Source organism: Protopterus annectens, chromosome 7.part0 (genome assembly GCF_019279795.1).
Source record: "Protopterus annectens isolate FY-2018-M chromosome 7.part0, PAN1.0, whole genome shotgun sequence".
Taxonomy (NCBI): domain Eukaryota; kingdom Metazoa; phylum Chordata; order Ceratodontiformes; family Protopteridae; genus Protopterus; species Protopterus annectens.
This window is the reverse complement of record NC_056739.1, coordinates 982,085,494-982,104,458: the sequence shown is the minus strand read 5'-3', so window position 1 is coordinate 982,104,458 and position 18,965 is coordinate 982,085,494. Positions and strand designations below refer to the sequence as shown.

At 40.6% G+C, this 18,965-nt stretch overlaps 1 protein-coding gene across 3 annotated transcripts in view; it reads left to right on the top strand.

Moving 5' to 3' along the window:
• NPTN (neuroplastin) overlaps positions 1 to 18,965 on the top strand; it is a 2,340,387-nt gene that overhangs the window by 1,280,026 nt on the left and 1,041,396 nt on the right. For all 3 annotated transcript variants that reach the window (XM_044077564.1, XM_044077563.1, XM_044077562.1), the window contains exon 5: positions 3,095 to 3,228. In XM_044077564.1, the coding sequence (XP_043933499.1) occupies positions 3,095 to 3,228 (134 nt within the window). The remainder of the gene's footprint in view (positions 1 to 3,094; positions 3,229 to 18,965) is intronic.

Below are 18,965 nucleotides of genomic sequence, written 5' to 3'. Positions count from 1 at the left end.
GATTAAACGCATATGTTTTTCCTGGCATTAATGATAAATGTTCCATTATGTGTTTGTTAAGATTGAGAAATTTAGATAGGTAGAAGTGAAGGGGACCCATATATATATATATATATATATATATATATATATATATATATATATATATATATATATATATATATATATATATATATATATATATATATATATATATATGCTGTGGCTCAGTCTGGTTAAATGGAAAAGAAAGAAAAAAGAAAGCGCACATTTCTAATATGTTTAATTTCACAATGCTTGTGGGTATACAATATTTTTTGTTGTTCCATTGTCTGTGCAGATATAGAGATTGTCTGGTTTGCTGACTCTAGAACACGCAACATATAATTGTCCATGTGAGAAGCAATCCGTGTGTAGATCTAAACCACACAATTCTAAAGATTGGCCCTGAGCTTTGTTGATGGTGATTGCAAACGCCAATTGAATTGGGAATTGCAATCTCTTAAATTGAAATGGCATATCCGTTGGAATCATAGGGACGTTGCTCATTAATTTTTTTACTGCAAGCCGCGTGCCGTTGCAAAGCTTTGGCTGGTTGATATTTCGCAACATGATAATTGGTACGCCGATTTTCAATTGCAGTATGTGCGGTGGCATCCCTGGCAGATCGAGTGAATTCAAAATTCTGTTGGATAATTAACCGCTTCACTTGCTTCCACAACAATGTCGACGGACTTGTATGTGACTGCCTCGCTTTGAATGTTAGACTAAATAATATTGTTAAGTTCATAGACATCTTTGTTCTTGGCCGCAAGAATAGCTCGTTCAGTCAGCCAATTGTGATTCTTATAATTGGTTTGAATATTGGGAAATACTTTTTCAACCAATTCTTCTTTTGACATCACTAAATTGCAGAACTTATGAGGCAATGAAATTCGTCCTGAGGTCAGATCAACCGGCACCTTTCCATTACCAATTTCCAGCAATTGATGTGAGAATATCTCAGCTGATCGATCATTTTGTAGCTGGACACACATATTTGTAGTTAATTTTAACGTCTTTGCGTGTCGCCACAAAGTAGACTATTTCCGGCAAGCATTTACATCTATATAATAGGTATATAAAAGCACGCGCATATTCGAATGCAACGTGTGACATCTATATAATAGTAGGTATATAAAAACACGCGCGTATTCAAATGCAACATTGTGTGAAAATTTCAAAGCAATTGGTGAAGAACTTTCGGAGATTTAAGATTTTGGACAAACGAACATTTACATTTTTATTTATATAGATATATATATATATATATATATATATATATATATATATATATATATATAGATAGATATAAATATATATATATATATATATATATATATATATATATATATATATATATATATATATATATATATATATATATATGTGTGTGTGTGTGTGTGTGTGTATTCCAACATGGAATCACTTATCATGAAACTCTGAATACATGTGGTCAATCTTTCTTTCTAGGGTGTCTGAGAAATTTTCTCCTTCAGCTTCATTACCATCAACTTTTTCTACTTCTGTTCCATGCTGCTTTCAATCTTCTGTGGTTTCATAGTTGTTCTCCCTTTTTCTTCACTTTTTCTTTCTTATAGGTTCATAGGTTCATAGTAGGCTATCTGCCCTAGGGCATTTATAAGCCTAGCCAGAATGTGTTTGGCTTTCGCCACCCATTTTAAATTTATTTTGCTATGCCCTTTTTCGAGGTTAGTATACTGTGCCTCTGTCTAACAGTGACACAGAAGTGATACCCGGGGTAAACCTACGATCTCCCATCCACTCATCAAGATTCCTCTTGAAGAGAGTCAATGAGGGACTCTGCCTAACCTGGACTGGGATTTTATTCCAGAGTGAAGGGAGCCTCTGGGTTATGAATCTGTCCCTCCAGCATGTCCTATTTATTTCAGTGCTGAGGTTCAAGTCTCTCGAGCACATAGCTCGATGGGATTTGGATTTTCTGAGGTGCAGCATGTCCATTAATTCCAGGTTGGACATGGCTTTATACGTCAGGCACAGATCGCCTCAGAACAGGCAGTATGCCACTGAGTAGAGCTGGAGTTTCTTTAACCGGGCAGCATATGGCATCTGTTTGAGCCCTTTGATCCTCTTGGTGAGGTACTTTTGGGGTCTTTCCAGTTGCTGCAGGTGTCTGGTAAGGTACATCCCAAAAGGGGCATTGTACTCAATTATGGGCCTGATGAGGGATGAGTAAAGAGGCACGATGACCTCCCCTGATCTAGATGTGAATCCCTTCATGATTAGGTGGGCTATATAAAATGTTTTTCTAACCACTTTGGCCACGTGGTTGTCAAATGAGAGATTGCTATCAGCTTGATCTTCTGGATGTTGTAGCTACTTTATCTACCAGTTTTGTAAACAATTTAAAGTAGTTTGCATTTTTTTTCTGTATTTAAAGGTTCATAGGTAGGTACTAGGCTATCGACTCTGGGGCCTATATAAGCCTAGCGAAAAAAGTTCCCTGACTTTCGCCACCCAAGAAAATGTTTTTCATGTGCCCTTGTCAAGCAGTGCCGCAGAAGGATGCCTGGGGTTCTGTTTTTAGCTGCTCAAACTGTTGCCGTCATCTTGGAATCTTCAACAAAGAACATAGTTTGGCTTATACAGAGAGTGAGTGAAATGTGCACTGAGTCAGCAGTAGGTGTTTCTGATAATGTAGTAAAGCTACAAATTAGTTATACGCAAACATACAAATTTTATATAGGAAGCATTCCTTTGGAAGATGGAGGTAATGAAGGAAAGTCAAGTGATGTGTGGTAAATGTAAATTAAGGGTGGTATTCTGAATATTAGGGAGTAGACATAATTTGGGATTTCATCATTTAGTTTCTTCTAAATTAATTAAAATTTTCTTAAAATGAAAATATTGCTTTTGTCAGAAAATGATTGACTTTGTAACTACAGTAATTTTATCGCATGCAAAACCTGCTACACAGAGAAACAGTTTTTCATGTTTACTCTTCATCAGGTCCTTTGACCTGCTTTACCTGGTAATGTGTTGTAGTTTTCTTTCAGGCATTAAAACTTCACAGCATCTGCTTATTTTTTTCCAGCTGCACCAGAGATTACTGGCCATAAAAAAAGTGAAAACAAGAATGAAGGTCAGAGTGCTCTCATGTACTGCAAGTCTGTTGGCTACCCTCATCCTGAATGGACCTGGACCAAGAAAGTTGATGATAGATTTGTAGTAAGTCTATTTTTAAAAAATGTAGCACAATTATACATGAATCTTCCAAGAACACTGGGAGTTCCACAATACAGTAATGTAAACCTACCCTGAATTATGCATTTACATTAGTGTGAAAATGTAGTGTACATTTATAATCATACGTGATTTTAATGAGTCAGTATTTGTGCTGTGATCTGCATATGTTCAAGTGTTGTAGAATCTATTACAGCCTTACACGTGTGTGTAAATGTCTGTGTTGTGCTTAAAGGGGAGGAACAGTCTTGCGTTTTATTGGTGCTGGAAACACTGAGCAAAGGAATTGCTACAAAGCTTTGTATCTTTCCCTAATATGGTAAGAAAAGCAACACTTAGAATTATAGCAGGACAATACCAAGAGCTTAGACTCACTGAAGTCCAAATTGGGGTGCGACTACTACCAACTGTTCCCCCACTTGTTAGAATTAAAATAGACAGTAAAAAGTGAAACACAGCCACGTAGCTCTAAGAGTTCATTTTTTTAATTATAATTAGACTCTTATTTTTGGGATTCTCTTACTGGGAACATTAAGATTCCAAAGTAGAAAATGCATACAAAGGTAAAAATACATTAAAGATATTTTTCTTTTTGGTTAGCTTTACAGTCAGGTGTATGGAACAGCTGGCTAGCACTGCCTGGTCTCTGTCTCATGACAGCCTCCACAATTTCAGTTTTTCCCTCCTCTCCTGTTGAGTGCACTTTACTAATCACAGAATGTGGAATTTTCAAACATAAAGGAAGCAGAAGCATGCTATGCACAAATGTTCATCAAGTCATCATGTTTGATGTTCATCATAGTTCGTTCTGTTGCACTAGTGATAACACTTGGGACTTCTGCAGTAGAAGGTCTGATGTCTTCATAAATATGAAACAGGAGGTGTGGTAGAGCAGAGGGGTGGTATTTCTCTGGGCTATAAATCCCATTTATTTAATAGCTGCAATGTGAGGCTCCATTGGTGGAGGGCATCAGGGAATGGTTACCTAGGGATACAGGTGTATTGGTGTGCAGCTGTAGGATATGTGAACTGAAGAAAATGAAGTGACAACCAAGTGCCAGGGAGGTTGAGTTAGTCAGACCTTACTACAGTTGGACTGATAGGGAGTAAGGCAGTGATATATAGCAATATATGTGAAGTATACTATTTGTTAATGTTAATTTGTTAATACAGTTTGATTACTTTTGTATAAATGTAAATTTGCCTATATCACAAGTGATAATTCAGTAAAGGAGTTTAAAAAAAGATAGGGAGTGAGGCTGGTTTGAGAGAATGTTTGCGAGACTGTGCTGCCTGACAGTGATTCTCCCCTGAAAGGGACTTCCTCAAATAAGAGGGATATAGTGGAGCAGGCTAGTTGAGTGCGTGAGGTGACCTTGGTGTGAAAATATCTCTGCATGTCCATCTTTTAAGTGTAGATGGCTGAGCAGTAAGTAGTGTGCAAGGTAAGTAGTCGTTTGGCCACTAAAGGCAGGAATTGAGGTAGGCAAGCTCTTCCTGCTAAGTCTTCTCTGGCTCCTGTAGCCCAGCAGCCTCATTTATCTGACATGCCTGCCTCTCTTTGACATTATGACCTTCTCAACCCTTGGCGAGGTTCCCTTGTCTCTTCAGCTCTCCATCTGTCTTCCAAACTGGCAACTCTTCATCTCAGATTCTTGGGTCCTGCCCATCATCCATCAGGGTTACTTCATGGTGTGGAAGTCTCTCCCTCCTTTTTCAGGGATTTATCAACTCCTCAATCATAGGATCATAGGAGGTTACTAGGCTAATGGCCCTAGGGCCCTTACAAGCCTAGCCAAGTTCAACCTGTGTTCTCAAGGGTGTCTGGCTCAAGCAGACACTAAAATCATCACTTATTACCCCTATCCAATAGGGGCACAGATAAAAAAGGAGGAAGAGCAACTTCCTCATTTCTCAGAGGTTCTTGGATCCCTGATGGACCAGGGAACTATTCAGCCTGCTCCTCCTTCCCAAGTTGGAAAGGTATTCTACTCGAGACTGTTCCTGGTTCCTTGAAAGGAGGGCACATGGAGACCTATTTGGATCTCTCCTCACTCAACACCTTTCTCAGGTTTCCTCCTTTTTAGAGGCTTTCTCTTCAATCCCTGATTCCTCTTTTGCTGCCCCAGGCTTTTCTAGTGTTCTTGGATCAGAAGGATGCTTACCTTCATATTCCTATTTAGCTTCTTTTCAGAAAGTTTTTTCATTTCTTTCTTTCTTTCTCTCATTTTCAGTTCTCTGCTTTGCCCTTTGGCCTCTGTAGTGCCCAAAGGGTATTCACAAAATACCTAGCTCCTGTGATTGCCTTTGGCAAGCTCCAAGGCATTTATATTTTTCCTTATTTAAACAACCTGTTGATTCAGGCACCTTCTCTCAGTTGTCTGTTATAGGCTCTAGAGTTCACCATATTTCTCCTCTTCAAAGCCTGGGGTACACTATCAACTTCCAAAAGTCTGTCCTGACTCCCTTTCAAGATCATATGTAACTGGGCTGCTGGATTCAGACAGTACCAATGTTGGTCTCTCTTCCACCTCCAAAGGTTTTGTCCTTGACAGCTTTCTTTCACTGTTTTCTTCCTTTGCCTGTCATTCCAGCCAGGGAGTTTCTTCAGATTGTAGGTTTCATGGCCTCTTCTACTCCAGTGCTCCCTCTTGCCAGGCTGCATATACAGAAGCTTCAATGGTATCTCAAGTCAATTTGCTTTCAGCATTGCAACCCTCTGGATTTCAGAATGCCTGTCGTTCCATGCCTCAAGTGGGAATTCAAGTGCAAGATTCAGCAACTTGCCTTCAACCCAGGCCTGCTCTTTCACCCTCTGGTTCTTTCTCAAGAACCGTTCACCAATGCTTCAGACATGGAGTGGGGACTTCTTGTGGTCACTTGAAAGTTCAGAGTCTTTGTACCCCTAGTCAGAAGTCAGACCATATCAATTTCAAAAAGATGAGGGCTCTGATTCTGGCCCCATCAGGCTTTTCACCCCATGCTCTCTCCAGGCCCCTTAAAGGTTTACACAGACAATGTCACAGTGATGTGGTATGTCAGCAAGCAGGAGGGCACTAAGCCTTACCTTCTTTGTAGGCTGGCTTTTCAGGTGTGGGTTCTGGCTATCAGTTATCAGCTGTCTAGGCAGTGTATATTCCTTCAGAGCACAATCTAGTGGCAGAATTTTTGAGCAAGTCCAAAACACAGGCTCCTGAATGGATGCTTCACAGACATGTGTTCCTGGACATAGTCCATCGGTGGGGAATTCCTCTGATAGATATTTTTGCTTTCCCTCTGAAGCCTTCTCTTTTCTGGTCCAGAGTGCCATGCTATCTGGCATAGCAGATGGATGCCCTTTCTTATCCTTGCAAGGGGATGTTTCCCTATACCTTCCTTCCTCTTCCCCTGCTTCCAAGAGTTCTGCAGAAGATTCAGCTGGTCTCCCCAGAAGTCTTGCTAGTGACTCTTATGGCCAAGACAGGTCTAGATCTCCTGTTAATGCATCTGACCAGGGGCAGTCACCACAAGTTACCTCACTGGTTGGATCTCTTCCCACAGGACAAGGGGTAACTCATCCATCCTCACTTGTCCATTCTTCAAATGACATTGTGGATGATAGGGTCTTGATCCCTTTTAGGGATCTGTTTTCTGAGGACAGGCTCAGGGTTTTACAGGAGACAAGTAAACCCACAACCAGAAAGTCTTGTATTTCCAAATGGAAAAAGGTTTTTGTCTTGTGCCATGCTCATAGGCAGGATCCTTTTTCAGTCGGGGTCCCTCTGGTTTTCTTCTAAATGTATACATTGCTTCTGTCTGGCTTGGCCTATTGTTCTTTGAAGGCCCATTTGTCAAGCTGTTTCTGCCTGTCTGCTCTTGAATCTTCCTTTGGCTTCTCGTTTTGTGGTCAGTTTCTAAAAGGTGTCCTACATCTTAAGCCCCCAAGGAAGCCTATTCCTCCTCCTTGGGACCTTAATTTTGTTTTAGAAAAATTGATCCAGGCTCCTTTTGAGCCTGCAGGTTCAGCTTTTGTGCAACATTGTACCTGGAAGACTGTCTTGTTGCTTGTTCTTACTTCTGCTTGGAGGGTTTCTGAGCTTTAGGTCCTTATGGCCATTGCTCCTTTTTTTGTTTTTTTCACAGAGACAAGGTATGTCTTCATACTAATCCTTCTTTTTTGCCCAGGGTTATTGTTAAGTTGTCCTTAAATCAGGCAGTATAACTCGTTTCTCTATTTTTCCTTCTTCACAGTCTGCTAGTGAGAGGGTCCTGCATTCCTTGGATTTGCACAGACAGCTCATGTTTATTTGGATTAAATTAAGACCATCTGTAAGTCTGAACAGCTTTTTGCTTCTTTACATCCCAGGACTTTGGGTTTAGTGGTTTACAAGCAAACTGTCTTCTTTTAGATATCTAAGGCCATTTCCTTTGTTACTCTTTTCATGGCAAGTGTCTTTCTGCTTCATTTAAAGCTCATTCCACTAGGGTTTTTGCCTTTTCTGGTGCTTTCTTCAAGGGTTTGGACACCAATTCTGGTGCTTTCTTCAAGGGTTTGGACACCAATTCCATCCTTGAAGCTGCTACTTGGTCCTCAGAGCATTCCTTTACTAAGCATTATAAACTGGATGTGGTTTCTGGAGCCAGAGCAGGTTTTGCTAGGGCCATCCTGCATGAGTTTGTTAAGGGCTCTTCCCAGCCTTCCATCTCCCACTCCTTTTCTTGAGCTTTTATACACTCCCTTTAATGAATAGTACTGCAACAGTGATATAGGAGGACAAAGTACAGTTGTGTAAAGTCTTACCATAACAGTAGATGTTTTTCTCTTCACTGTTGCAGTATTTGGTACTCCCTCCACCCCCCTTTTACTTTTGAGTTTTGATTTGGTTATCCTCCTGGCTGAGGGTCCCCCTTTTCCATCTGCATTTTCTCCTTTTGGATCTGCATAGCCTCCTCTTATATGGAGACTGTTCTGTACTGGGGCAGTTTGGTTTTTGGGTAACTGTGTATGTCCATCACCTTTATGACCTATGAACTATGCAGGGAGCATGTGTGTAATGTGTGGTGCATACAAGTTCTAAAGGCTTTGGTATACTGGCAGAATGTTGGGCTATCCTTGGATGGAAATCCTTAGGTTGAAGGTTACTGAAACAGTGAAGAGAAGTTATCTACTGTTATGGTAAGATTTTACACTACTGTACTTTCTTGTCCTTTGCTCCAATCAAATTGGGACAAAAGTGCATAAAATAACTTTAGCCAGATGGTTATCAGAATGAATTTCCTTTTTTTATACATCACAGAGCAAATCTTTGCCAGACAAACCAAAGGCTTTAGAGAAAATTGGAAAATGATAATGCTTGGTGAAAGTATGCACAGAACGCCAGGTAGCAAACTTCTAGGATGTCCCTAGTAGGGACGCCACTGAGAAAGGCTGTAGAGGTAGATGCAGCCCTGGTTGGTCAGTCTCTACATCTACAGCCTTTCCCAGAAATTCCACTGTGAATGAAATTGGTGTTGCAGCAGATTATTCTACTCTACACATTTTTATTAAACATTGTAAGTTGGACATTTTGTCCAGATGCAGAGTTTCTTTTGGAGCAACAATTCTAAATGATATCCTATCAGGGTGCCACCCAGGATTATAGGTAGTTTGGTACTCTAATCCATCAGTCAGATTTGGACAGATGAATAAGAGTTGAAGTTATGTACTTCCCATAATGTTGGATCCTTTCATCCTAGTCTGTCAGATATGACATCCCTCCAGCTCCTTTCCAAATCCTCATTTTCTGAGGACCTGGCAGACCATCCGAAAGCTCTTCTGCATGTCTGTTATATTCCTTCATGAGCCAAACTCAAGCTGAGGAGAGTCTTTACCCAAGATGATTATGGGAGGGAAAGATCTTAAAGGGGGTTGAGACTTAAAGCACTAGCAGGGACGGATTGGTTCCAAAAAGTGGTTTATTACCCAATAGTCATATCTGCCAGACTAAGATGAATGTATCCAGAGTTATGGTAAGTACATAACTTCCAGTTTGCTTACATTGGAAACAAAATGAGTAAGTCATCTGATTTTAAGGTTGCGTCATTATTTAGCGTAAAAATGGTGATTTCACAATTAAGAAGCTTTAGTGTTCTTTTTGGATGAAAATATTCGTAATGATAAAGGTTAAAGTTATTGATTTACATTTCAGAGATTTGTCTTTGTTTTGTTATTAGTTTCACCATTTGCAGTTTACTATGAGTCTGAGTCACCCTTTTGTGTTGTGTGTAATCCAGCAGTGAGGAACCATACACAGCTGAATTATTTAACCACATAACAAAGCACACGTGCATTTCCCTGTTGATCGTACTTAGACCCTGTGTACTTCCTGTAGCAACATGGGAGTTTCAAAAATCGTTCTGCATTGTCCAATTAGTGTGTAACAGATTCAGCTGTCACTGTAAATCTTACCCTTGTCTTTTCTGCTCATAACCAGTGGAGATAGTGTCACCTTAAATAAAACCCCCTAACACTATCTTTTAATTGTAAACCATTACATCTTTATAAAGCTTACCGTAACTGAGACTTCATCTGATTAAACTGCCTGACCTTGCATTGTGTGCTTTCTCATTTTTCATTTTGCTTTGATAAATGACAGTTCGCATTATGAAATGTAATTAAACACGGAAGAATTTAGTATGTGCAAATATTAAGTGAATAACAGCTTGGAACAAATAGTATGACGTCTGTTGCAGACTGCAAGGTATTCACATTTTCCATATTTAGATTACTTGCTTAGCTTTTTTTCTGGTTCGATCCTCGGCTGGGGTGCCTTCTGTGCGGAGTCTGCATGTCCTCCCTGTGGTCGTGTGTGTTTCCTCCAGATGCTCCGGTTTCCTCCCACATCCCAAATACATGCTGCAGGTGGATTGGACACTCTAAATTGGCCCTAGATGTGAGTGCGTGTGCCTTCTGTGGAAGGTTGGGCGCCGGGCTGGCAACTCGACACCATAAAACTCCACTGCCAATTATGAGCGGACAAGGTGATCCGCTGTGGCGACCCCTAACCGGGAAAAGCCGAAAGAAGAAGAAGAAGATTACTTGCTTAGCTTTGCCGAGTCTTTTTCAAGGTGTCAGGAATCTCTCATTTGGGTAAGGGATCTCCTACACAGGCTGAAATTCCAAGAGAACTTACAGAAGTCTTATCTGTCTCCTCCTTACAGGATTGTTTTTCTGGGACAAAGGTGAAGCTAGGCACACTCCGTGCACTCAAATGAGTACATTTTTTCTGAGCATAATTTAGAAACTTTAAAACTCAAAAAGCACATAATGCTTAGAACTCTGTAAATGAATATTTACAGTATAGAGATGTATAAGGGGTGCCTGAGTGAAAGGAATACAACTCTAGTGTATAAATGGTAACAGCTGAAAATAATTTGTTTCCTTCCTGTGTATCTAGGGGTAGCAATTTGAGAGTTGAATACATTTTTAAAATGATAGGTAGGTGGCGAGGGCAGCAGGAGATGTGAGTACAAAATGTAAATTTCTGGCCTGGCTATACCCCTGTTCTGGTGTGCCTGCTGGACTCTCTAGTTTAAAGAGATTTTCTTCCACAAGAAAAAAATAGATCTGTATTTAAATCTTTTCCTGAGTTTTTCCTCTCAGACTACTGCCTCCGCAAGAGAATTCCTCAGGATTCTGGGTCTCGTGGCATTAATGATACTTTATTTATTTATTTAACATTTGTTATTTATTTCACATTTGTTAACCGGGTTAGTCCAACTAGTCAGTAGCCCTTTTTCAATGGAAACCCAAGGAGAAAAGCTCATATAGTAGCGAAAATAAAAGTAACATAACATGGTAAAACATTGCAATGAGCAAGTTGTATCTAAACTAAGCACACATAGTACAAAAATGTCAGAGAAAGCAGCCAAAATAACATATGAAATAATGTACAATATATGCATCATAATAGAGTGTAGTTAGTTTTGTACTTTACTAGGAAAGAAAAATAACATAAGAGGTCACATGCTAGCAGAAGCCATAGGAGAAGCAGAAGATTTAAAGGCATATAATACAAACAGGGGTTAAACCCTGTGCAAAAGGCCAGTGACCAGAGAATAGTTCGGGAAGCTGAGAGTACAAATAGAAAATATTAGTATAGTAAAAAGCGGCAGCAGAGAGAGGTGGGAGAAATAGGCAGCAAAGTTGTATAAGAAGTAAGATATAGTATGTTGGCTCATAGAGGAGGCAATTGTAGAAGAATGGAAGTTATTTTAAGTAGTGTCATTACACAGGCAAGACCAAGATTTGTAGAGGCTTTCTGTCAAGGTCGACTTAAAGGACTTGGGGTTAGTGATAGATCTGGCACTTAATGGTAGTTTATTCTAGGCATTTGAAACAAAGTAAGTGTAGAGGAGTTTGCCAATACTTTTATTAGGCTTACAAACTTGTAATAGGTGCTGTTGAGAGCTACAGAGAGCACGGTTTGGAGTGTAAGGCTGAAGTAGAGTAGAGAGAAAGGGGCATGAGTAGGGTTCATGTAAGACAGAGTGAGTCATGAGAAGCTGGGGTCTAGAATTAGGTGATGGAATACCAGCCATTGTAGTCTTTTTAGAGCAATGCAGTGGTGGGTATGATAAGTTTGGTTGGAGGCAAATCTTGCAATTTTATTGCAAATGAGTTCTCGTTTGGACAGAAGACTGGATATTAGTGAGTATAGGGGTTGCATGAAGTAGTGTAGGAAGTAGGAAAGCTTGTGCAGGTGAGCGTCTCAAAGCATTAGTGAGGAATTTTTTGTGTCTGTATAGCAGGCCCAACTTTTGATGCGTCTTTTTGATGCATTGCTAAGTGTGAAGATCGAACTTTAGCTGGTCATTGATAAAAACACCTAGAAGTTTAGTGTGAGCTTCAGAGGAGATGATTGTGTTGCTGAGGGAGGAGATAGTAAAGGTGGCTTTGTGATGTTGGAGAGTTGTAGGGAGGAACAGGAGAAGTTTGGTTTTCTTTGGGTTAAGTAACAGTTGGTTGGAAGTAAGCAGTCTTTCTACTGCATGAAGGGACTTTTGGGTGAGGGTATGGAGATGAGTGACGTCAGAGCAGGAGATAATTGTAGAGTCATCAGCATAGTGGACAATGGTAGAGAGTGGGCAAGAAGAGTAGAGGTCATTGATAAAGATGTTAAAAAGTAGGGGTCCCAGGATGAAACCTTGGAGTACCGCTGTTTGAACTGGTAGGAAGGGAGAGAAGTTGGATTGCCATTTCACTGCCTGGAATCTATTGGAGAGGTAGCTGGAGAACTGAGATAGTGCAGAATTATAGAGGTTTAATGAAGTTAGTTTGGATAGAAGTAGTCAATGGGATACTGTATCAAAGGTTTTGGAGAGATCAAGAAACAAGCAGGAGACTAACTTATTGTTGTCAAGAGAATTTGCAGTAGTATCTGTGAAGGATGTCAGAGCAGTAGCAGTACTGTGTTTTGGGTGAAAACCATGTTGTGTGGATGTGAGAAGATTTTCTTATAGAAGATGGTCAAGATGCTGTTTGTGAATGCATTTTTCTAGAATTTTTGACAGGTGAGATAAGATGGTAGTTGGCCTGAAATTAGTGGGTCTGTATCACATTGTCAAACTTGTATAAGTTTGAACGATGTAATATCGAACCCAAAAGTCCAAAATGCAAAAATAGCGAAGCCACGGGGAAAAAAAATCGATGGGCCATTTTCGGGGCTTTGCTAGTTCCTCCACTGTGGTGCAATCTCGGAGTTCGTATATTTAAGTAGGGGGTGGAGGGAAGCCCCCCACTTTAGTTTTAGTTTAAGGTCTATGTTTGTTTTTTTGGGGGGGGTTTGTTAGGGAACAGCGATTTTTTTCCCTGGGAAAAAAATCGCTGTTCTGTGTGTTTGTTATTGTGCGGTTCTGGACTTTTGGGTTCAATATTACATCGGTCGAACTTATAGAAGTTCGACGATGTGATATAGGCCTGAAATTAGAGGGATCAGTTGAGTTTCCACCTTTATGTAATGGAATGACGTAGTATTTTTTTCCATATATTAGGCACAGTGTTTTTCTTAATGGATCTATTGAGCAATATGGAGATGGGGAAGGTGATAGAATTCTCAGCAGTTTTTAAGAATTCCAGAGGTAGATTGTCAACTGATGGAGTGCAACTTTTAAGTTTGCTAAGAAGGGATTTAATATAGGCTGTGGGGGTGAGTTTAAGAGAAAAGATGGAAGATGTAGAAGATGTTGGAGGGGAGATATTGTCATTCTTGATAAGGTTGCGGATAGTGTCAATGAAGAAGGTATTAAAGGTAGCAGTATCAGTGGGATTGCTGTTAGGGGAGGGGTTAGGGGTGATGGGCTTCCTGGATGTAGCAGTTTATTAATTGAGTGCCAACATTTTGGGGGGGTTGGGGTAAGGGTTGTTGAGTGGTTTATGGAAGAAGTTTTGTTTGTCAAGTCTTACCTTTTTTTTTGGTTACGTTAACATTTTTTCCACATACTATCTCTCTTATTCATGAGGGTTTGAGTGGCTTGCATTAACCAAGGGGGCATAATGAGTTTTCATTCCTAGTTTCTTGATGGGAGACAGGGAGTTAAGTATGTCTAGAAAGATGTTGTTGAATGCCAGGACAACTTCCTCTGGAAGAGATTGAGGAAGAAGGACCAATTAACTGAAGAGAGATGGTGCTTGAAAGTTTCTGGATTAAAATTAGAAAGGTTGCGGGAATCTTTGTATTGCTGGGGTTTACATAGTTGAGTAGAGTGTCTAAGTATGTAGGTGGGATGATGATCTCTTAGGGTATCCGGTAGACTGGAGGGGTTGTGACCGAGATTAGGATTAGATGTGAAGACCCAGTCTAGAGTGGAACCACAATTGGTACATTTGTTTAGACAAGTAGGGGTGGAGATTAGTTGGGAGAATCCAAAGAGGTTGCTGGAGTAGTTAGGGGAATTGGTGTTGAGGGCATTCCAGTCAATGTTAACATCGCTCAAGATAACAGTTTCATAAGAGATCATTTGCGATATTCAAGAGAGAAAGAGCTGTAGTGTAGGGATGTTGTTACCTGTGGGAATGTAAAGGGAGGCAGTAGCTAATTTTCGTGATTGTTTAACTGACAATTAGCAATGAGGATTTCAGCTGGATGAAAATCAGAGGTAGAGATTGAAAGAGGTTGAAGAGTGAGCCTGTTAGAGCAGAGAATAGCAACACCTCCACCTTTCTTGTTAAGCCAGTCATGGCAGAGGATGTTATAACCTGGCAGAAGTATTTCAGTGTCAGATATATGAGGTTTGAGGCAAGGGGTGTGTAAGGAAATCCAGGCATGTAAAGAGGAGGTTTTGTTCATGATACTTTGATTGTTCATAGATAGAATGGATAGGTATTTGGTGGGTGTAGATGTGTGAGTCTGAGAAGAAGAATAAGAGGTAGAGCACTGGGGATGTGAGGGGAGAGAGGAGCTATGATTACACTATGGGTTTGGATATATGTCATCTGACAGTAGTAGATTTAAAGTGAATAGTTTGAGATAAGTTAGGGAATTATGTTGGTGGTAGTTTTTTTGTTTTCATTTTGAGGGGGAATGTAGGCAGGAAGACTATCTTAATTTTGTACAAGGTAATGTTAGAATGAAGAAATAGTGATGGGGCAATAGGAAAGGTATGAGTGGCAGAGTGGATAGGGGGTTGGTACAAGTAGGTATATAAATTCTGGGAGGGAGGGTGCATTGATAAGACGTGGCAGTGTATGTAAGGCAGAGGAAGGAAGTGGAGAAGATAAGAACAAGTAAGCTATTGATAAATATGGCTTTAAGGCAAACATAGTGTGGCAAAGGTTATGGGTTTGAGTAGGTTGTAAGGTAATTAATTAAGACTAGTGGCAGGGGATGTGAGGTACAGTCTTTAATAGGATAGGTTGTTTAAAAGTATAGAGGAAGTGATTATGATTGGAGAATGTTTGAGGAAGTTGGGAGAGGGAGTGGTTAATGGTTATAGAGTTTATGTCAAATGAAAGTAGAGATGGGTGGGAATGGGGGTAGGGTAGGGGAGTGGAGTGAGCCCAAGCATAGTGAGGGCAAATGGAGTGGGTTAGACCAAGGTCCCAGAAACTGGAAATAGCAGAAAAACAATCAGAGAAGAGGTGAGTTTTTGTTTTGTGAGTAAAGAAAAGAAAACGGCTTTAGGGTGTAAGGGAGAGAAAGTCAGGAATCATAGTAGTCGAGTGGGGGAAGGGTAATCCAGGTTGCAGAAAGTGAAAAAATAGTTAATACATTACAATTAGTTTAGTGAGGGGGATGAGTACAGAAATTGACGACTTGAGTTACAGAAAGTAAGGTATATATAACAGCCTAATTTGCTTAATGAGGGGGATGAATTCAGAAGAGCAGACAGGGATTAAAAGTAGAGGAATGTGAGCATTAAATAAATCTTTTCACAAGAGCAAACAATTTGAAAGAGTGGAGGGGAAACAGAGTGACTGCAAGTAGAGAGGGAAAGTTAGGTGGAAAAGTAAGGAGAAAAAGAAAAAAAAAGAGATGTAAGGACTAGGGTGGAGGAGGAAAAGGGGACATTGGATATAAATATAGCTGGAGGAGTCACACAACTGACTAAGTGTATACCAGAGAGAAGAGGAAGACTAAAAAGTACATTGAGATATAGCTGTAAAAAGGTGGGGGGGCGTCGGGTTAGGTGGTGTGCTTACAAATTATGGACAAATTCAGTTCAATAAATAGTGGGGTTTGGCTTTATTGGCCTGAATTTGTCCATAAATAGATGTAAAAAGAAAAACAGTCATGGACATTCAGAATTGCCATATAGCTGAAACACCTGATGTCTTTAAAGGGTCATTTGAATATATAACCCACGTTGCCTGTAATACAAGAGTTTTACAGGACACATGAAATTGTGCGAGCCTGAGTAATTATCACAAGCTCAAACAACGTATAAGGATAAATATGGTACCCACACAATACAGGCAAAGATTGTACGAGCGTGGATAAACAACACAAGCTCAAACTGTGTCAAGGAAAAAATAAAATAGACATGCTAGACTCCAAAATAGGAGAGGTCTGCAAAAAAATCAGTGAAAAAATAGGCTGAGGATAAACTATATTGATAAATACAAACATTAACATGAAATAGGTTGAGGTGAATTCATAGAGCGGATTTCACAGTTGCGTTTAACAAATATCTCATTTAAAAGTAAACACACAGAAACTGAAATGCTGCAAGAGTAACTGAGAAGATCTGCAACTAGATACAGCCTTTAGGCATGAGATTACAACATTGCCTTGCAGTTTTGAGCTGTAAACACCAAGAAGTAATAGAGCACAGTGTTGTTTGAAAGTTGGAACACCACCAGAAACCGACCGCTGTTGGACTAACAAAGAGGCAGGAGAAAAAGAAATGTCGCAAAACACCAGTGAAGAGATTTAAGATACACAAAGCATGATGGGAGGTAGAGTGGGAAATAGAAAAATAATCTGTACTAACAGGATGATCGTGTTTGAAAAAGCACTGTGATAGTGTGATACTCATGCGTTTTGTAAGATTCTGCATGAGAACATCTCCTTGGTCCCAACATCAACATCCCCTGACATTTCAAATTACAATTTTGGGATTTGGGGTAAGGGGGATTTTGTAGTGGAGACACCAAATTTCACATAGTCCTGGTCTCACATTCCCCAATCACAGCAGATGCCGCAGACTTAGCTTGGGTAACCTTCCTGAACTTCTGACTTCAGACAGGGAGCTTCATGAATTGTCATGATTCCTGTCACTAGGTTTTACATGAGAAAGATTCAGTAGTATCTAAGAAATGCATGGACTGAACACTTGCCTCCTTCAGACACCTGTATTGAGTTTCTTTTAATGGAACTGCACTGGTGAACACTGCAGATACAAGAAATTACATGTCCTCCCCCTTTCTCCTTAAACTCCAAGTTAATCTGTACCTGCTTCCTTGGGAGGCACTTCCTATGGGGATAAAGATGCAAGACCTGTGGGATTCTTCAGACAGACCAGAGCATGTTGTTTTGAAAAAGATATGGGATATGACCCTTACCTTTTAATCTCTTCATCATCTGTCATCTCCTGGACTTATTCTGATTACTAACAACACCACAGTGATGTGGTACATCAACAAGCTAAGGGACACAAGGTGCCACCCTCTATATATACTGGCTGTGATTGCTTGGGTGGTAGCTCTTCAACACTCTTTAGCCCTACAGACATATTACTTTCTGTCAGAGCAAAATTAGTGGCAGGCAAACTGAACAGGGTAAGGACAGACCATCAGTATCTGGGGCATCTTCCAAGTATTGATCCAGTTCCGGGGAACACTTCAATTAGGTTTGTTGGCCTCCTTTCAGAACAGACAATTTTATACATGCTTTAACTCCATTTCCACCCTTTTCACGGATATTCATGGTAATTCTGAGGATTCAAGAGGACTCTCCAAAACATATTTGTGGCGACCCCATTTTGGACCACGGAATATTAGATGTTAAGTTGTCTATGTCACCTTCATTCTTGTTGGTTGGGTTCGGAGTCGATCCTCGGCTCCGATTCGGCCATCTTCTAAAGCTCGAGAGCTGTTTACTGGCTCAAGGCCTCCCCATATCCCGTGATGCCTGGCACTAGATACTCAGATCTCGTTTGCTGCTTCTGCTGTGAGGTTGTCCTACTGGCTCAGGCTGTATATTTTTCATTGTTTATCTGTTTTTTTGGTAAAAAAAACTAGTAGGGTGTTAGTGTAATTTGTAATTTATAGTATACTATATTTCTAGGAGTATCTTCGTTTTCCTATATTTTTTCTTACTGAGTTCCCCTTCCCTTCAGAAAACTTGTTTTAGTTAGAGAGTTTTCCCCTCCCCCACCTCACTCTCTTCTGAAATAGCAGTTTAAGTTAGAGGCTAACCCTTTTTTTCCCTTTAAAAAAAAAAAAAAAAAAAGTTAGTCAGTGTTATCTAGTTACTGTATTTGTTGATAGAATATTGTGGGTGTGTGATAGTTATTATATCCTGAAATTGTTCTTGTTGTGTTTTGTGTTTGGTGTTCCTTCCTTTAGGTATGTCCAAGGATACCAAGGTGTCCGGATTCAAGAAGTGTGATTCATGCTGTCAGAAGATGTCTCTGACAGATGGTCACACTTCTTGTGTCTATTGTCTGGGCGCCGTGCACCTGCAGGACTGTTGTTCGGTTTGCCATGCTTTCAGCCCAAGAGTCCTGCAGGAGTGTAGGAATAAGTTAATCCTATGTGGGGTTTACTCAAGCCCGAGGAGTCACCGTTTAAGGCTCAGCCCGTGAAGTCCTCCAAGCCACCTAAATATTTGACTCCCAGTTCGGAGCCGTCGTTGGGTGAAGCTGCTCCTTCTGCCTCGGTTCTGGCCGGAACCGATGTGCCTGCCTCTCAGTCGGTTCCGATACGCACTTCGGAGTCATCGGGGTGTCAAAAAAAGATCTAGGTCTCCCTCCCTGGAGTCGATACGCTCGGCTCCGAGGTCTCCTCTGCTCCAGTCGGAGCGCAGTCATCGGTCCTTCCACTCTTCTCGGTCATCAAGACTTTCAGACCATGACGTGGAGAGAGTGGTCAGCAGGCTTTTGAAATCGCATGCCCTGGCAAAACTGTTGTCCAGCCCCCCTCATCAGGGGTCGGCACCGTCCTTGTCCACAGATGTTCCTCCTCCGACTCCTCCCTTGAGTTCGGAGCCGGAGTTCATTGGGGTTCGAGTTGTGGAACCGTTGGCACCAATACCTTCCCCTTC